The sequence below is a fragment of the Sciurus carolinensis genome, chromosome 7 (assembly GCF_902686445.1).
Source record: "Sciurus carolinensis chromosome 7, mSciCar1.2, whole genome shotgun sequence".
Taxonomy (NCBI): domain Eukaryota; kingdom Metazoa; phylum Chordata; class Mammalia; order Rodentia; family Sciuridae; genus Sciurus; species Sciurus carolinensis.
In genome coordinates this window covers 126,142,880-126,157,548 of record NC_062219.1, presented here as the reverse complement: position 1 = coordinate 126,157,548, position 14,669 = coordinate 126,142,880, and the positions used below count along the sequence as shown (strand labels likewise).

The following is a 14,669-nucleotide window of genomic DNA, read 5'->3' as shown; positions in this document are numbered from 1 at the left end:
CTGTTCAGATAAAATGTTGTTAGATTTTTGGTTGGTGACATTTCAAAATGAATAATCTAATCTTTAGTACACCTACAAAAGAGCAAGGAATATTTCATCAAAAGTTGGTAATGATCTGATTCAAAGAAAAATAGCTGTCACACTTCAGATAGTTAAGAGTGATCAGATTAAATTAGAAAACATATGCAAAAATGGTCAGAATATGTATAGGTAGCCAGAGTGAAGCTAAGCAGTAAAGCTTTTTCCATCACATGAGAACTTGCTGATTGGTAAGGCTACTCTCAAATAATCAAGCAGGTTCATAATAAATACTATCACAGCAGTTATAAGGTGATGGGAATGCAGATGAAGGAGGATGTAACTTGAAAAGCACCCAGAAATCACTCCGGACGGGGGAACTCACATAAGAGATTTTATTAAGCAGACGGGCAGAGTGTCTGCCTGCAGGGTGAGAGAGAGAGAGAGAGAGAGAGAGAGAGAGAGAGAGAGACAGGAGGGGAGAGAGAATGAGAGAAGCAGACAGAGAGAGCAAGAGTGGAGAGGAGAGAGAGAGAGGGAATGGTGGTGGAGCCATTTTTAAATAGTGGAATTTCGCGGGTTAATAACAAGGAAACAGAGGTTGGCGAGGAAGTTCACAGGCTAACAATCTGGGTTGTAAAGTGGTGTGCAGGAGGGAGAATAATGGCAGTAGCAAAATAGCAGATCCGATGCCAATATAACTGACTAGTATAGCAACAAAGAAGGTAGAGGTCAGAAAGAGCTTCCAGAGAGGAGACAAAGCTATGCTGGAATTCAAACATAAAAAGGCAGTTGACTAGGTAAATTATCAGTGAAGCAATTGCCAAGGCCCCAGGAGAAAATGATCACAAAGAAAATGAAATATGTGCAGGCAAAATATATGCAAGCAGTTTGATGGGCCTGTAACTTAAAGTCCATCTGAGTAAAGAATGAGATAAAAATGTCTATTAATTGTTAATGACCCAATTCATAGATTTGCATTAATCATATTAATAAATAGGAACCTTAACTTGCTGGAAATTATAATTTTCATTTAGCAAAAAATGCTCTGACATAGAAAGAATGGAAGATGAAAAATATTAAGATGAAAAAATAAATTCCAACACTGTAACTATCTCAGCAGTACAGCATAGATAAAATATCTCTGGCTGTGACCACCCACTTAAACTTTGTCAGTCACCACAACATACATTGGTTTTAACTCTACACATTACAACAATTATTGACTTCTGTTTTCCTTCAATAAAATGCAAGTCTCATTTGAGGAGAAATGGGTTTTGTTCACTGCTAACCCCAATGCTTACAAGAGTAAATACAATACAGCCTGGACTCGATGTTTGGTGGATAAACCAGTAAAGAATGCATGTCAGTGGCAATGGAAATGGAGAGAAATGGATAGATAAGAGAGGACTTTCATTTGGTAGTGTTTGACAACTGATTGAAGGAAGGCATGGAGAATCAAACCACCATTAACATTTTTCTATTTCATGCTTGGTAGCTAAGTACATTTTGGAGAAATCAACTGATATTGTGAACACAGAAAAAGATTTGGTTTAAAGAGCCATGAGAATAAGTAGTCATTTCTGAACTTTTTGAATTTTAGAATCACAGGTAAGAAATTTCTCGTTCTGAGTTACCAGGACTCTTTAAAACTAACCCAGTGATCTATTTCCCTCCTCTGAGGATTCCTTCTGGTTACTTTGCTGTTCTTTTTTCCAGGACATGAGCCTCAACTGCTCCTTGTGGCAGGACAACAGCTTGTTTGTAAAACGTTTTGCATTTGCCAAATTCTCTGAAGTCACCGAGCAGTGTTCTCTTCTATTTACCCTCATCCTATTCATGTTCCTGGCATCGTTGACGGGCAATGCCCTCATAGCCCTTGCCATCTGGACCAACCCAGTCCTCCACACCCCCATGTACTTCTTCCTGGCCAACCTGTCTCTCCTGGAGATTGGCTACACTTGCTCTGTCATACCCAAGATGCTGCAGAGTCTTGTGAGTGAGGCCCGAGGAATCTCTCGGGAGGGTTGTGCCACCCAGATGTTTTTCTTCACCTTATTTGCTATCAGTGAGTGCTGCCTTTTGGCAGCCATGGCTTTTGACCGCTATATGGCCATATGTTCTCCACTCCACTATGCAACACGAATGAGTCGAGGGGTGTGTGCCCATTTGGCAGTGGTTTCTTGGGGAGTGGGATGCATGGTAGGCTTGGGCCAAACCAATTATATTTTCTCCTTAGACTTCTGTGGCCCCTGTGAGATAGACCACTTCTTCTGTGACCTCCCACCTATCCTGGCACTTGCTTGTGGGGATACATCCCACAATGAGGTTGCCGTCTTTGTGGTGGCAATCCTTTGCATTTCCAGCCCATTTTTATTGATCATTGCTTCCTATGGCAGGATTCTAGCTTCAGTGCTGGTCATGCCCTCCCCTGAGGGCCGCAGGAAAGCTCTCTCCACCTGTTCTTCCCACTTACTTGTAGTAACGCTCTTCTATGGTTCAGGGTCTGTCACTTACTTGAGGCCCAAGGCTAGCCACTCACCAGGTGTGGATAAACTCCTAGCCCTCTTCTATACAGTGGTGACATCCATGCTCAACCCCATCATCTATAGTTTACGAAACAAGGAAGTCAAGGCAGCTCTCCGGAGAACACTGGGTAATAGAAAAGTTTTGAACCATGGATAGACAGATACCAGGACCGTGCTTATCTGCTCTTTGAAAAGGATGCACACCCAAACCAAGAGCAAACAAACAAAAGTCTATGCACTTTTTCATCTGTCTTATAAGGAACTTCTTTTATAATCACCATTGTAATTCTGGAGTTATCACTGTACTCAGAGGTAACTTCTGATTGCAAATTGTCAAAGAAAGTTGGCTTCTAAAAAATTTTAGTTATGGCCAACACTAGACAGGTTTTCCAAAATATTTTAGTCTAAGTTAAAAGTTAAAATTAACAGGTTATGTCTCAGAAATTCGGCAAATTCTCACTCCACATTCTCAGGAATTTTCTAGACTCTGGGGCATCTATCTGACTTCTGCCCTCCACACGTCTGTCTCTCATAGCTCTTAACTCCCTAATAACTCTGTGACATACATCATTTCCTTCCATAAAAAATGTTTCAAGATTCTTCAACCATAATTATTGCCACATAATACAGAGTCAAAGAATTCTTTTTTGCAAATTGTGCATGCATTCATACATTTGTAAACATACCAAAACAACCAAACTCTTGGTCTCAGAGGTATTTGCTCTAAAATATTAAAAAAAGATATGTGAAATTTAGGTCAAGAGTTTCCATGGCAAAATTATTTTAAGAAACCAAAATAATATTAAAATTCAAAGATGAAAGAAGAAAACTAAACTACACAAAATTACTATAAATCATTTTTAAATTTTTATGTAATTTAAAAAATTTTCGTTTGTGCAGATGAATCCTGACTCAATATATTGAGCGATCATCCAAAAACTTGTTCTTCGGAGAAATGAACACAATTACAACATAGTTTGATAGCCCAAAGGCATTGTCTTGCACTTGAACATCCAGTTCTCAGAAAGGCAACCTAGGAGGAATTAATAGCTATTCATATAATAGTTACAATATGAAAAAACAGTGGAGAACTGTGATGTTATCATGACTTAAGGTTATCTGCCAAATATAGGATATAATCTCTCATAATGTGATATTTCTACTATTGGGGATAATAGTAATACTCTCTATTGACCAAGGTGTGTGTTTTGCCAGATACCCTTATTTGACCAAAAACTGTCCAATTAATTTAAATATAACAATTATGTTTTTCCCTTGCATGTATAAATAGTAATTAGCAATGGAAATAATCTGAACATGTAAAAATAGCTGAATGGTTGGCAGTTATGCTATAATTATGGGCAGGAATTATATACAGATATTAGAGATGATAATTACTATTTATTAATCTAGGGAAAATGAATGGTTTATTAGGCATTAAAGTGAATTAAAAACAGTTTGTAAAATAGGCCCCTTTTGTTTCTGTAAGAACTGTATAAATCAGTTTAAAAGGATCAAGATGAAATGTTAACAGTAGTTTCTCTAGGTAGTCAAATAGTCGGTGATTTTTTCTTTTGTTTTTAAGGTTTCTTCAATAAGCATGTAGTTCATGTATATTAAAAGTAATAAAACATTTCATTGCAGACTTTTTAAAAATTTTACATGAAATATTTTGATTTTTACTTGTAAAAATCAAATGTAACAGCAATGATTTTACCTATTCATGAGATACATTGTGATATTGTTATACATTCTTATGTTGTGGAATTAACACATCTAATTGACATATCTGTCTCTTCAGAACAATTTATAAAGTATAAAAAAGTAAAAATCCTAATCTAACTCAGGTATATTCTTGCAATCCAGCAATTATCAATGCAAATTTATGTTAGTATTTTTGTTTCTTTTTATTTGCTAATCACATGTCCATACCAATCAATTCCATGATATATTTTGTTAGCAAAACATAGTGCTTTGAAAGCAATTCATTCTTAAAAGCATCTGAAATGCATATTCAGGACATTGTGAGGTTTAATGTCTTAAATATATCTATTCTCAATATTTTATTTTTAAGTGTTTCTGAATAGTTAGAAATTTCTTACTAACTTTGATTGTCAGACTCTGTGATGTCTGGTTTCAAGAACATTTAGTGTACATTTTCCTTAGCACCACCTATAACAACAACAACAAAACAACAATAAAGGTAACTACCATTTTTTTAATTGGGGCAATAAAAAAGTGAAAGTTCAAGTTTATTAAATGTATTGTTCAATCTGACCTTAAAAACCTCCCCTGTGCTGCTACTGTCCTCATCCTCTACCTGCGGAAATCAAGGAGCAGATGGCTGGACCACTTCACCCCACTGCAACTACAAGATGGATCAGTATTCAGTCCAGGCATTCTGTTTCCCTTCATTCTTTTTCTCTGAGATAAAGAAGAGTGAAAAGGATAAACTGTAACCAGAGAATGTCTTTGCCAGGAAGTCATGTCCTGGTGTTTAAATGTCTTCCTAACTTGTGAGATTTGGGGGCTGATTTCATGTTTCACTTTGAAAGGTTCTCCTTTGATTTTAATCAGCAAATGCTATGGAAATAATAACTTCTGATTCATATTTTAAAATACCCTCAAATAACACCTAAATAATACACAAAGTGACTCTGAGCTTTAAAATATGAAGAAAACATGTCATAAATCTCTTTTCTTGGTAAACCAGGTCTTCTGTTTCCATAAAAATCCAAAATGTGTTCTGCCTTAAAGCAAAATTCTCATACAAACAGATTTTTAGACTGTACTAGGGTTTATTTGGTTCAATAATGAGTGAACCAGCAGAGTATAAAATATAGGAAGTTCAGGGTTTGAAAGTAATGGGTGATAGATAAAGAAAGCATTTGCCAAAAGGAGATCATAAATTTTATTTATTTATTTATTTATTTTTTGAGTTTCTGAGTTCTATTTATTTTATTTAGCATGATGTTCTCCATTTACATCCCTTGACCAGCAAATGCCATGATTTCATTCCTTTTCATGGCTGAGTCGAACTCCATTGTGTACATATACCACAATTTCTTAATCATTCATCTATTGACGGGCACTTGGGTTGCTCCATAACTCAGCTATTGTGAATTGTGCTGCTGTGAACACCAAGGTGGCTGTGTTGCGTAGTGTGCCAATTTTAGGTCGACACCAGGGAGTGGGTAGCTGGGTCTTGTGATGGTTCCCTCCCTGCTTTGGAAGGGCCCGCCCCACTGCTCTAATCAGACACGTGAGCCGTTCTATATGCCCCGCACATTGAGGTGGCAGCACTCAGCCCTCCCTCCCCTGCATTTTCCAATAGTCCTGGTTGTTCTGAATGTTCTTCTCTTGCAGTTTCCCTGTCATTGGTGAACTTTGTTCTGTGGTGCTGGGGTGCAACCTGGGCCCCCACATGCTAGGCCAGTGCTCTGCAGTGCCAGCCCTGAACTGTGTTGGCCTGTGAAGTACTTCAGTTCTATTTCAGTTTGCTCCCGTCCTCGCTGCTTCTTCAGAGAGTTTGTGGGTGATCGCCGTCCTCATCATTGTCAGCTGTCACTGTCTGGGACTCTGGGTGCTCTAGTGCAGAGATGCTCACTTCCCTGGACCACTGTCTAGAGCCATGGTGTGTTCATTCCACTGTCACCTCTGCACACACAGAAAAGCATCTGAACTTTACAGTCTCTGTATATAATAAGAAATGGAGTTATCTGAGTTTGATACAAGAGTATCTGAGCTTAAGAACCGGTTACAAGATCGCACCATTCCTAGCTGAACCCCAGTGACTCTCAGAGTTGTACGACTTTTCCTTTGGACAGCCTGTAAAAATCAGCACAGTTGCTTCAGAGACAAGGGCAGCGTTCTTGGAATAACGGAGGTGGGGTTGGGAGATGGTGGTGGTGTGCATGTGCATCCCAGGTGGTTGTGTCCTGGAGTCTCCCCACAGGTGGAAAAGCCCCAGGTAGGATCCCTGACGAGAGGCATGGGGTTGCCTGTCCTGGAGAGGAGCACTGGAGAGGAGCACAGGAGCGACCTGCAGCCCGGGCGGGCGGCCCTTTCAGAGGTGGTGCTCCCTGGCTTCAAGTTCTGCTGCCTGCCCTGTGCTAGACAGTGGCCGTGCGGCTGTTTACATTCGAATGAATTAAAATCAGATAAAGTTTGAAATGTGGTCATGCTGCAGTCACAGCAGTCAGGCTGTGAGCTCTGCAGTGTCCAGCCCTGAGCCTGCTGGGCCTCTGCAGGGCAGAGGGGTTTGGGCATGGGGCAAGGTACTCAGGCAACACAGGTCAGCTCTGCTCAGCATGGGGTATGATACTAGACACACAGTGGCACAGGTGCCATCTTGGAGACTAGTGGCTGGTCATCTGGAGACTAGTTAGCACACAGGTGCTCCAGTGGGGGTGGAATCTCCGAAGCACCGATTCCAGGTCAGACACTGAGTTTGGATGAGTTGCCTGTCGTCACTCAGGAGCTCGTCCCTACTCCAGCCTCCACGCCACTCACCCAGGAGGCAAGTAGTAACAATAAGGATCCGGAGCCCATTGTCACAGCAAGCGCTGGCACTGTGGGCACCTGGGCCGAGCCCAGGCCTCACATGCCCTGCTGTGTGCCCCCAGTGAAAGTTTAAGATAGGCTCTACAGAGAGGACATCAGAGCACAGTCACAGGGAGGGCTGCAGACAAGTGCCGGAGCCACAATATCTGTGGCAGGTGGGCAGGGCCTCCCCGAGCTTTGACCTATGGGAAGGGACTGAGCAGAAAGTGAAGGGTGATGCCCTTCCCAGCCTCCCTGCAGGGCCTCCAGTCTGCCCCAACAGCCTTCCCTTACATCAGGGCCTCCATGCCAGCCCTGTCCCCTGCACATCTGTCCCCAGGCCCTGCTGGCCAGCCTCCCAGCTGTCCTTGCTCGCACAGGAAGCACCTTACAGACGAAATCCCTGAATCAAGGCACTTGATGTTCCTGGCCGTTTGTATGTACAGCAATGGCAGGACTCATTGAATCATGAGGACACGGGAAGGGTCCAGCGGAGGCCGTTGGTCGGCTGGCGAGCACTCCCTCCCCGGTGAAGAGGATGGAGGTGAAGAGACAGCTGCCCCATGGCTTCCCTCTCCTCTAGCTATGGCCCAGGCCTCCATGGACCCTGTCCACTGCTCCGTGATCTGGGAGGTGGAAACCATGGCAGGGAACCCAGGAGACAGAGCACGAGGCCTTATGGGACCCAGGGACCTGCAGGACACCATGAGCCAAAGGGCCTGGTGGGCAGCAGCCGGGTCAATGAGGCCACGTGTTCGCCGGCCTTGTCTTGTTGTGGCCACAGCAGAGCCACACCTGGGGCTGGCGTCACAGAATCTGCTCCTGGTTCTGCAGGTGGGAGTCCAAGGTCAAGGCGTGGCTGCTCCTGAGCCCACTCTTGTTGACTTGCAGATGCTGTCTTCCCTGTGCCCACATGGTCGTCCCACATGGTGGGCCTCTGTGTCCTGACCTCCTCCTGAAAGGATGCCCATCAGGCTGGCTCCCGGCCCTCCACGAGACCACCTTTACCTTAGTTACTTCAAGATGCCTTGAAAAGCCACACGCTGGGGTGCTGGGTGGGGTTAACATGGATCCGGGACACAGTCTCTCCTTCACAGACCCCAGAATTTGCTCCAGCACAGCTGGCTGACTTCGAGCTGCCCACAACCTGTGCAGTGGTGACCTAGCAGGCAGACAGAGCCAGAGTCCAGGGACAAGGGGCCTGGGACAGCACAGGCACCGCTGAGAGCTGGAGACTGCTGAGTGGCTGGCCAGGTGGGTGCACAGCCCCCAGGGGCCTGACCTGAATCTGGGGGGTGTCAACGTGCATTGAACCCCTCCCCAGGCTCCTTAGAACCAGGAAGAGGATTCAGGAATCAGGCTGTGCCCATGTCCTCCGGACCTTACCATAGGCCTGTTAGGGACCGAGAAAACAGCCACAGAGGGTGAAGACTATCCAGACGACACGAGTAGCGAACTTAACAGGCAAACCAGCGCTCTTCTCAGAGCCTCGCTCTTCAGTAGCGCACCTCCATTCCACTTCTAGGCCCAAGGTCCCAGGGCGCCTGGGCATTTCCAGAGGCAGGCCAGCCTTGGGTGGCAGGGACGCCTGGCACCCCACAGCCTCCAATCACTAACTCCCAGGCACGCAGGTCCACCAGGGCTGCCCACCTCCAGCTGGAGCAGGACCCCAGCCTTCCACCGCGCCTGGTAGTAAAGCGTTTGCTGCTGGGTGAGGTCGAGGGTTTGGGGGCAGTGACTGCACTGAGGGGGGTCCAGGGCAGTGGCTGCCACAAGCCTGCATGTACTCTTAGGGTTATTTTCTGTACCAAGTAACAAAATCATCGTATCTTATTAACTTCTACAAGTGAAATTCAATTTATGGAACTGTAAACCAGGGATGGCTTGCAAACTAAACCAGAAGGCCAAATTTGACCTGCCTATTTGTATAAATAAAATTTTATTGAAACTTAAATCACCATGAATTGCAGTCTATGGCTGTTTTCATGCTATAATTAGTTTATTCATTGCTATGGAGATTGTTGTGATCACAAAACCAAAAATAGTAAATGTGTGGCCCTTTACAGAAAATGTTTGCTGACTTGTGTTATGTATTAAAAGATATTAATGAAACATACCAACATGTTCAAGGTATAGACCATTTTCAGATCTTGATTTGAACAAACAAAAGATAAAAGTTCATCTTAAGACACTTCAGAAAATCTGAAGTTGAACTGATAGATTATATTAAGAAAAATGTTGTTACTTCTTGTTTTAAATTATTTATGATTTAAATAATATCATACCTGGAGTTTGCTTTTTTAAAATTATGGCAAAAAATGTGATAGGAAGGAGATAAAACACAATTAGCAAGCTAGTGATAAATTATTAATGTAGTGTTGCTGCATATATGGCTGATTGTATTAATCTATATCCATTTCTCTTTGCTTGAAGTTTTCTGTATTAATACTTAATGGATGCATTATATGTTACTGATTTCTATCTTGATTTCACTTTTGTCAGATAAAATACTCTCTGTTTAAGCTTTTGAAATACATTCTTACTTGATTTATTCTATTCACTATATGGTCAACTTTTTGTAAAAGTTTTATATGCTTGAAAGAAAATTTGTTATGTATTAGTTAGTGTTAATGTTCCCCCTACATTAGGTAATTAGGTAATTTTGTTAATTGTGCTATGCACACTTGATATTCCTTTATTTGTTTATGGTTGCAGAAGTTATCTGTCAATTACTCTTCTAATTACAGTTATACTTTTATCTATTTCTTTTTTATTTGTCATATTTTACTCATATTTTCAAGTTATATTATAGAATGGATATAAATTAGAATTATTATAAAATTCCTATTAGCTAAATATTTCAATATTATGAATTTCCCTCCTTAATCCTAGTAAGTTTTCTCCTTAATATCTATTTTATCTGGTATTACAATGACAGTTTTCTTTTGTATTGTGTTCACATGATATATCTTTTTCTTATTGTTTACATTCTCATATGTAGTATTTACCTTAATATTTTTAAATATATTCTGAAAATCTTTATGTTTCTTTGGATAATTAATAACATTTAACATATATCTAATTACCGTTACATTGGGGTTTGTAGCTATTATTCTTCTATATGTTTTAAATTCATCCAATATTCTGCTAATCTTCCATTCTTCTGAATTTATGTCCTTATAATTAGCCAAATATTGTTTTATTATGACATTTTCCTTACCTATTTGTTCATTGTAAATACATTATTTTACTTTTCTTTTAGTAGCTCTGTCAGAAATCACAAGCTATGTCTATCATTTGATAATTTAAGTTAGAGGTTTTACTAATTTTTTTATAGGAACTAACTTTGAGTGATTTCTAGCCTCTACCAAGTGAAATAATCAAAATATGAAAGAACCTACAGTTGGCTCCCTTTTTCATAAGAAAAACTAATAAAGTATGCATAGTGTCTTATCTGGGCAAAAGAAACGTGGGAAAGAGAAACTAGAAACTGATGAGTAATTCCATGCAAGAAACGGGTAGAAAAGGGATGAAACAGGAGAACAGGAGCAAGATAAGAAGGATGAGGAGGTGATGTTTCTCTGAATATATCTTTCTGCACAGTTTTAACTCTTAGAAACAGTAATGTTTGACACACTTCTGCAAATGAATAATTAACTAAAACCAATTAGGATGTGAGCAGAGGCCTAACTGGGATATGTTATAATAAAATTTAAAAATGTATAAAGTAAATAAAATCACCATACTTTAAGTATGAGAAAAGAAAAAGAACTAACCTATGTAACCCTGGAAAATTGTATTTCTCTAAAATTCATATGTTGAAATTCTAACCCCCAGTATCTTGGAATGTGACTGCATTTGGAAAATCTTAAAAGAGGTTAAATGAGGTCATTAGGGTGGGCTCTAATCCAATACCACTGATGTTCTTATAAAATCAGGAGATTAGGATGTACACTAGCACAGAGGGAAAGTCACGAAAATTCACAAGGAGGAGGGAAACAAGAATCTACAATCAGGAAGACCAGTCTCAGCCCAAAGTCATCCTACCAGTGCCTTGAACTCAGACTTTTAGCCTTTAGAGTAGTGAGAAAATAAATTTCTGTTGTTTAAGTTAAAAAATTGAAGAAGTAATTTGACTGGATATTATAAAGCTTAAGATACAAATAACTTTACCCAAATCTTGTTCTCTAGTTAGCATCTGTTTCTCACTGGGTTAAGATTAATTACTCTGAAACTACTTTTTTGATCAAAATTGAAAATAAATTATAGAGAAAATAAAGAAAGAGAGAATGAGAAAATGCTAGAATGAAACTTGTGATGTTGAATTGTAACTGATGTTGGTATGATCTCAAGGTTTCAGATTTGTGTGTGTGTGTGTGAAAATTATATGAAATGTATATTCCTATCACATATATCTACTGAGACAGAGAGAGTAAATGGCATAATGTGCATGGGTTAGCATACCATATATATTTGTATTTCTGCCTGCTAAACTGGAGTAGAAACAATGACACACTAATGACAAACATCACATCTAGTGCCAAGGTAAGTGATTTCTGAACACCATTATCTAGCAAAAATACTAGATCTCCTTGGAGAAATGTTAGATTCCAAGGCTAAAGTAAGATATATATATATCACTAATTTTAAAAGAGCAATAAATAAATAGAAGGAAAACCAGTAAAAGAAGGGGAACAGGGGTCAGAGGAAGGGAAGAAACAGAAAGTACTGGGGACTGAAATGGAGCAAATTATATTCCTTGCATATATGATTATTCAAAATGCCCAATATTGTGTATGACTATATAGCCCTAACAAAACATTTAAAAAATATTTCTCATATGTTATTTATCAGTTACAAAGGGGAAAATAGTAAGCTTGCAGACCTTAATCACGTGGTAAAGGACAACACACACTCTACAGTGATCTGAGAAAGGCACAATGTCACTTCTGTGGTATTTATGCCCAAAATGCATAAGCTTAATCTAATCACGAAAAAGCATAAGATAAATCCTAATGAAGCAACTGACCAATACTCTTCAAAAATAATAAGATCATGAAAGACAAAATTAACAAAATAGCTAATGAACTATGAAAGAGTAAGAGAGAAGACAAACTGAAAATAAATTGGAATTCCAGATTGAATTCTAGAAGGGCAAAGGGATAGTATTGGTAAAAATATATATATATAGTGAATATATAGAGAGAGTGAAATTTTAACTCTGACTTTTGTAACATGTAATATTGTACACATGTCAATTTCCTGATACTGAGAATTACTATTGTGGATATGTACAATGTTAACTTTGGGAAACTAGATGACAGTTGCATTGAAACTCTGTATTGTTTCTGTGAATTTCCTATACATTGAATTAATTTCTACAATAATGAGTTTAAAACCACATAGAAACAATAAGACTTGGCCTGAATAATTACTTCTGCTTAGGGTCCCAAGAGATGCACAAGGAAGACTTCAACTTTGTTAATAATGTTTTGTTTCTTAATGCAGTTGGTAGTAACAAGAGTTATTTCCTTTTGTGAAATTACATTGAGCTCTACACATATGAGTTGTGCTCTTTTTGCATGCTAAGTTAACTAAAGACCTTCCATCTTCCAGTATTTCATCAAAATGATAGTCTCAGAGGGAAAGAGGTACATGATGTATGTTCTCTAGGCCTTTTAAAATCCCTTTGGTCATATACTTATGAATCTATAAGATAGGTGGACATTAAGGGAATGTGTACTGTTCAGAAGGGAATGCCCCCTAAATGTTACCACTACAAAACTGGAAGAGTCTACAGTGTGACCTAGCATGCTGTTTTGTTGTTAACAGTTAAGGGCAAGATTATTGCCAGAAGAATTAACAATTGTTGAACATAGTAAGCACTCTAAAAGTCAAGATAGCTTCCTGAAATATGTGAAGAAAAATGATCAGTTAAAGGAGGAAACCAAAGAAAAAGCTGAGTTCAACTGCAGCACCAGCCTGCCCTGCCAGGAGAAGCACACTTGGTGAAATCCAGTGGAAAGGAACCTGAGCTGCTGAAACTTATGGAATAATAGGTGTACAATAAAACTTTGGACTAAAAAAAAGTTAGCTAAAATGATTACTAAAAGTATAATGAATAAATTAAAACTATTAAGAGTTTGCACTTTCTTGTGACATGAGAATACAATTTTTATTGATTTTATATGTATTGTTTGAAGTTATAAGATTTTTAGCTTATTTGGGTAATTGTAGTGCTTATTATTTGACTATCCTAATCCATCAATAAAAATTAAATTTGAATAAGAATAGTAATAATTACTAGTGTCAATCAAATTATATTTTATGAACAGAGAAATACAAGGTATATAAAGATAGTACCTAAGTTACCTTTTTAATGTCTTCTAACTACATATTTTTCTTTTGCAATGTGTTTTTATATTATCCACTATATTTACAATATTCACCTAGAATTATCTGTCTATATTTAAATGATTCTTCAGCATTAATCTGTTAAAAGCGTTTTTTTATAACATCAAATAATATCATGTTACAGGTATGCAAAATTAATAAAAATCAAGATAAAATTTTATAAGTAAATATTGAGAATATTTGGAAAATAAGGTGAAATAAAATTTTAAAATTTAAAAAAATTTTTAAATTACTGAATTTTAAGCTTCTCATTAGAACAGATAAAATCTTGAAGAGAAAGTCTCACAAATTCTAAAAAAAATAAATAAACATGCTACATAAATGATAAACATTATTTGTAAAACTATGTTTACTTTTAAATATTCAGACTCATTGAAAATAAGATATCATTTGAATATTTTGATTCCAGGTTTACATGAAAATATTGACTAAAAGAGATTGTTATTTTATGTTGACAAGATATGCATAAGAGAGTTATTTAAGTTAATTTATCAATACTTTCCTGTATATGAGTATTCAGTCTTCTGGCTCATTTCCTTTAACAGCTTCCTCTGTGAGTGAGAAAGAGGAGAAAAAATTCCTGGTTGCATATAATCTCAGATACCCCTGCTCAATGAACTAGAATCAACATCCCTCCAATAAGGCAACTGTTAGATAATGGTCGTTTCCTCTTAAACCTCTCACTTTCAAATAGTACCAATAAAACATCCATTACCTATAGTACTATCAAATGTGAGCTCTACAAAGCAACAAAAAACATTCTCAGATAAATTTAAACTTCTGCAGTTATGATCCAAATCATATCTTTACAATGCAGATTTACTTCTATGATGAGAAAATGGGTTTGTCATAACCATGTCTATCATGCTGTTGTTCACTAAATAACTTAAGGATTTATTTACACATACACATTCATGTACAAATATTTATTCATTCATAAAACTCTTACGAAGTGCTGAGAAAGGAGATGCACAACATTTCTAGAAAGGAGGACAAAAAGGACTTAAAGTAGGTAAGTTCAGGATGTCACTAAAGAAAATTCCCCACGTACTTTTATTTAGGAGATTTAGCTATGCTCCTTATAGGTGAAAAAAGAAACTATGATTAGATAATATCTACAAGTTCCCAAAGTCTGAGAGATTGCATGGGTGTGTTTTGCATTTCTCC

General features: G+C 38.5%; 1 protein-coding gene across 1 annotated transcript; it reads left to right on the top strand.

Annotated features, from left to right (window-relative positions):
- The first annotated feature begins 1,719 nt into the window (after positions 1 to 1,719).
- Positions 1,720 to 2,703, top strand: LOC124989372 (olfactory receptor 10C1-like). The gene has a single exon (XM_047559250.1). The coding sequence runs from the start codon at positions 1,741 to 1,743 to the stop codon at positions 2,701 to 2,703; it is 963 nt and encodes a 320-aa protein (XP_047415206.1). The 5' UTR covers positions 1,720 to 1,740.
- Positions 2,704 to 14,669: the final 11,966 nt, after the last annotated feature.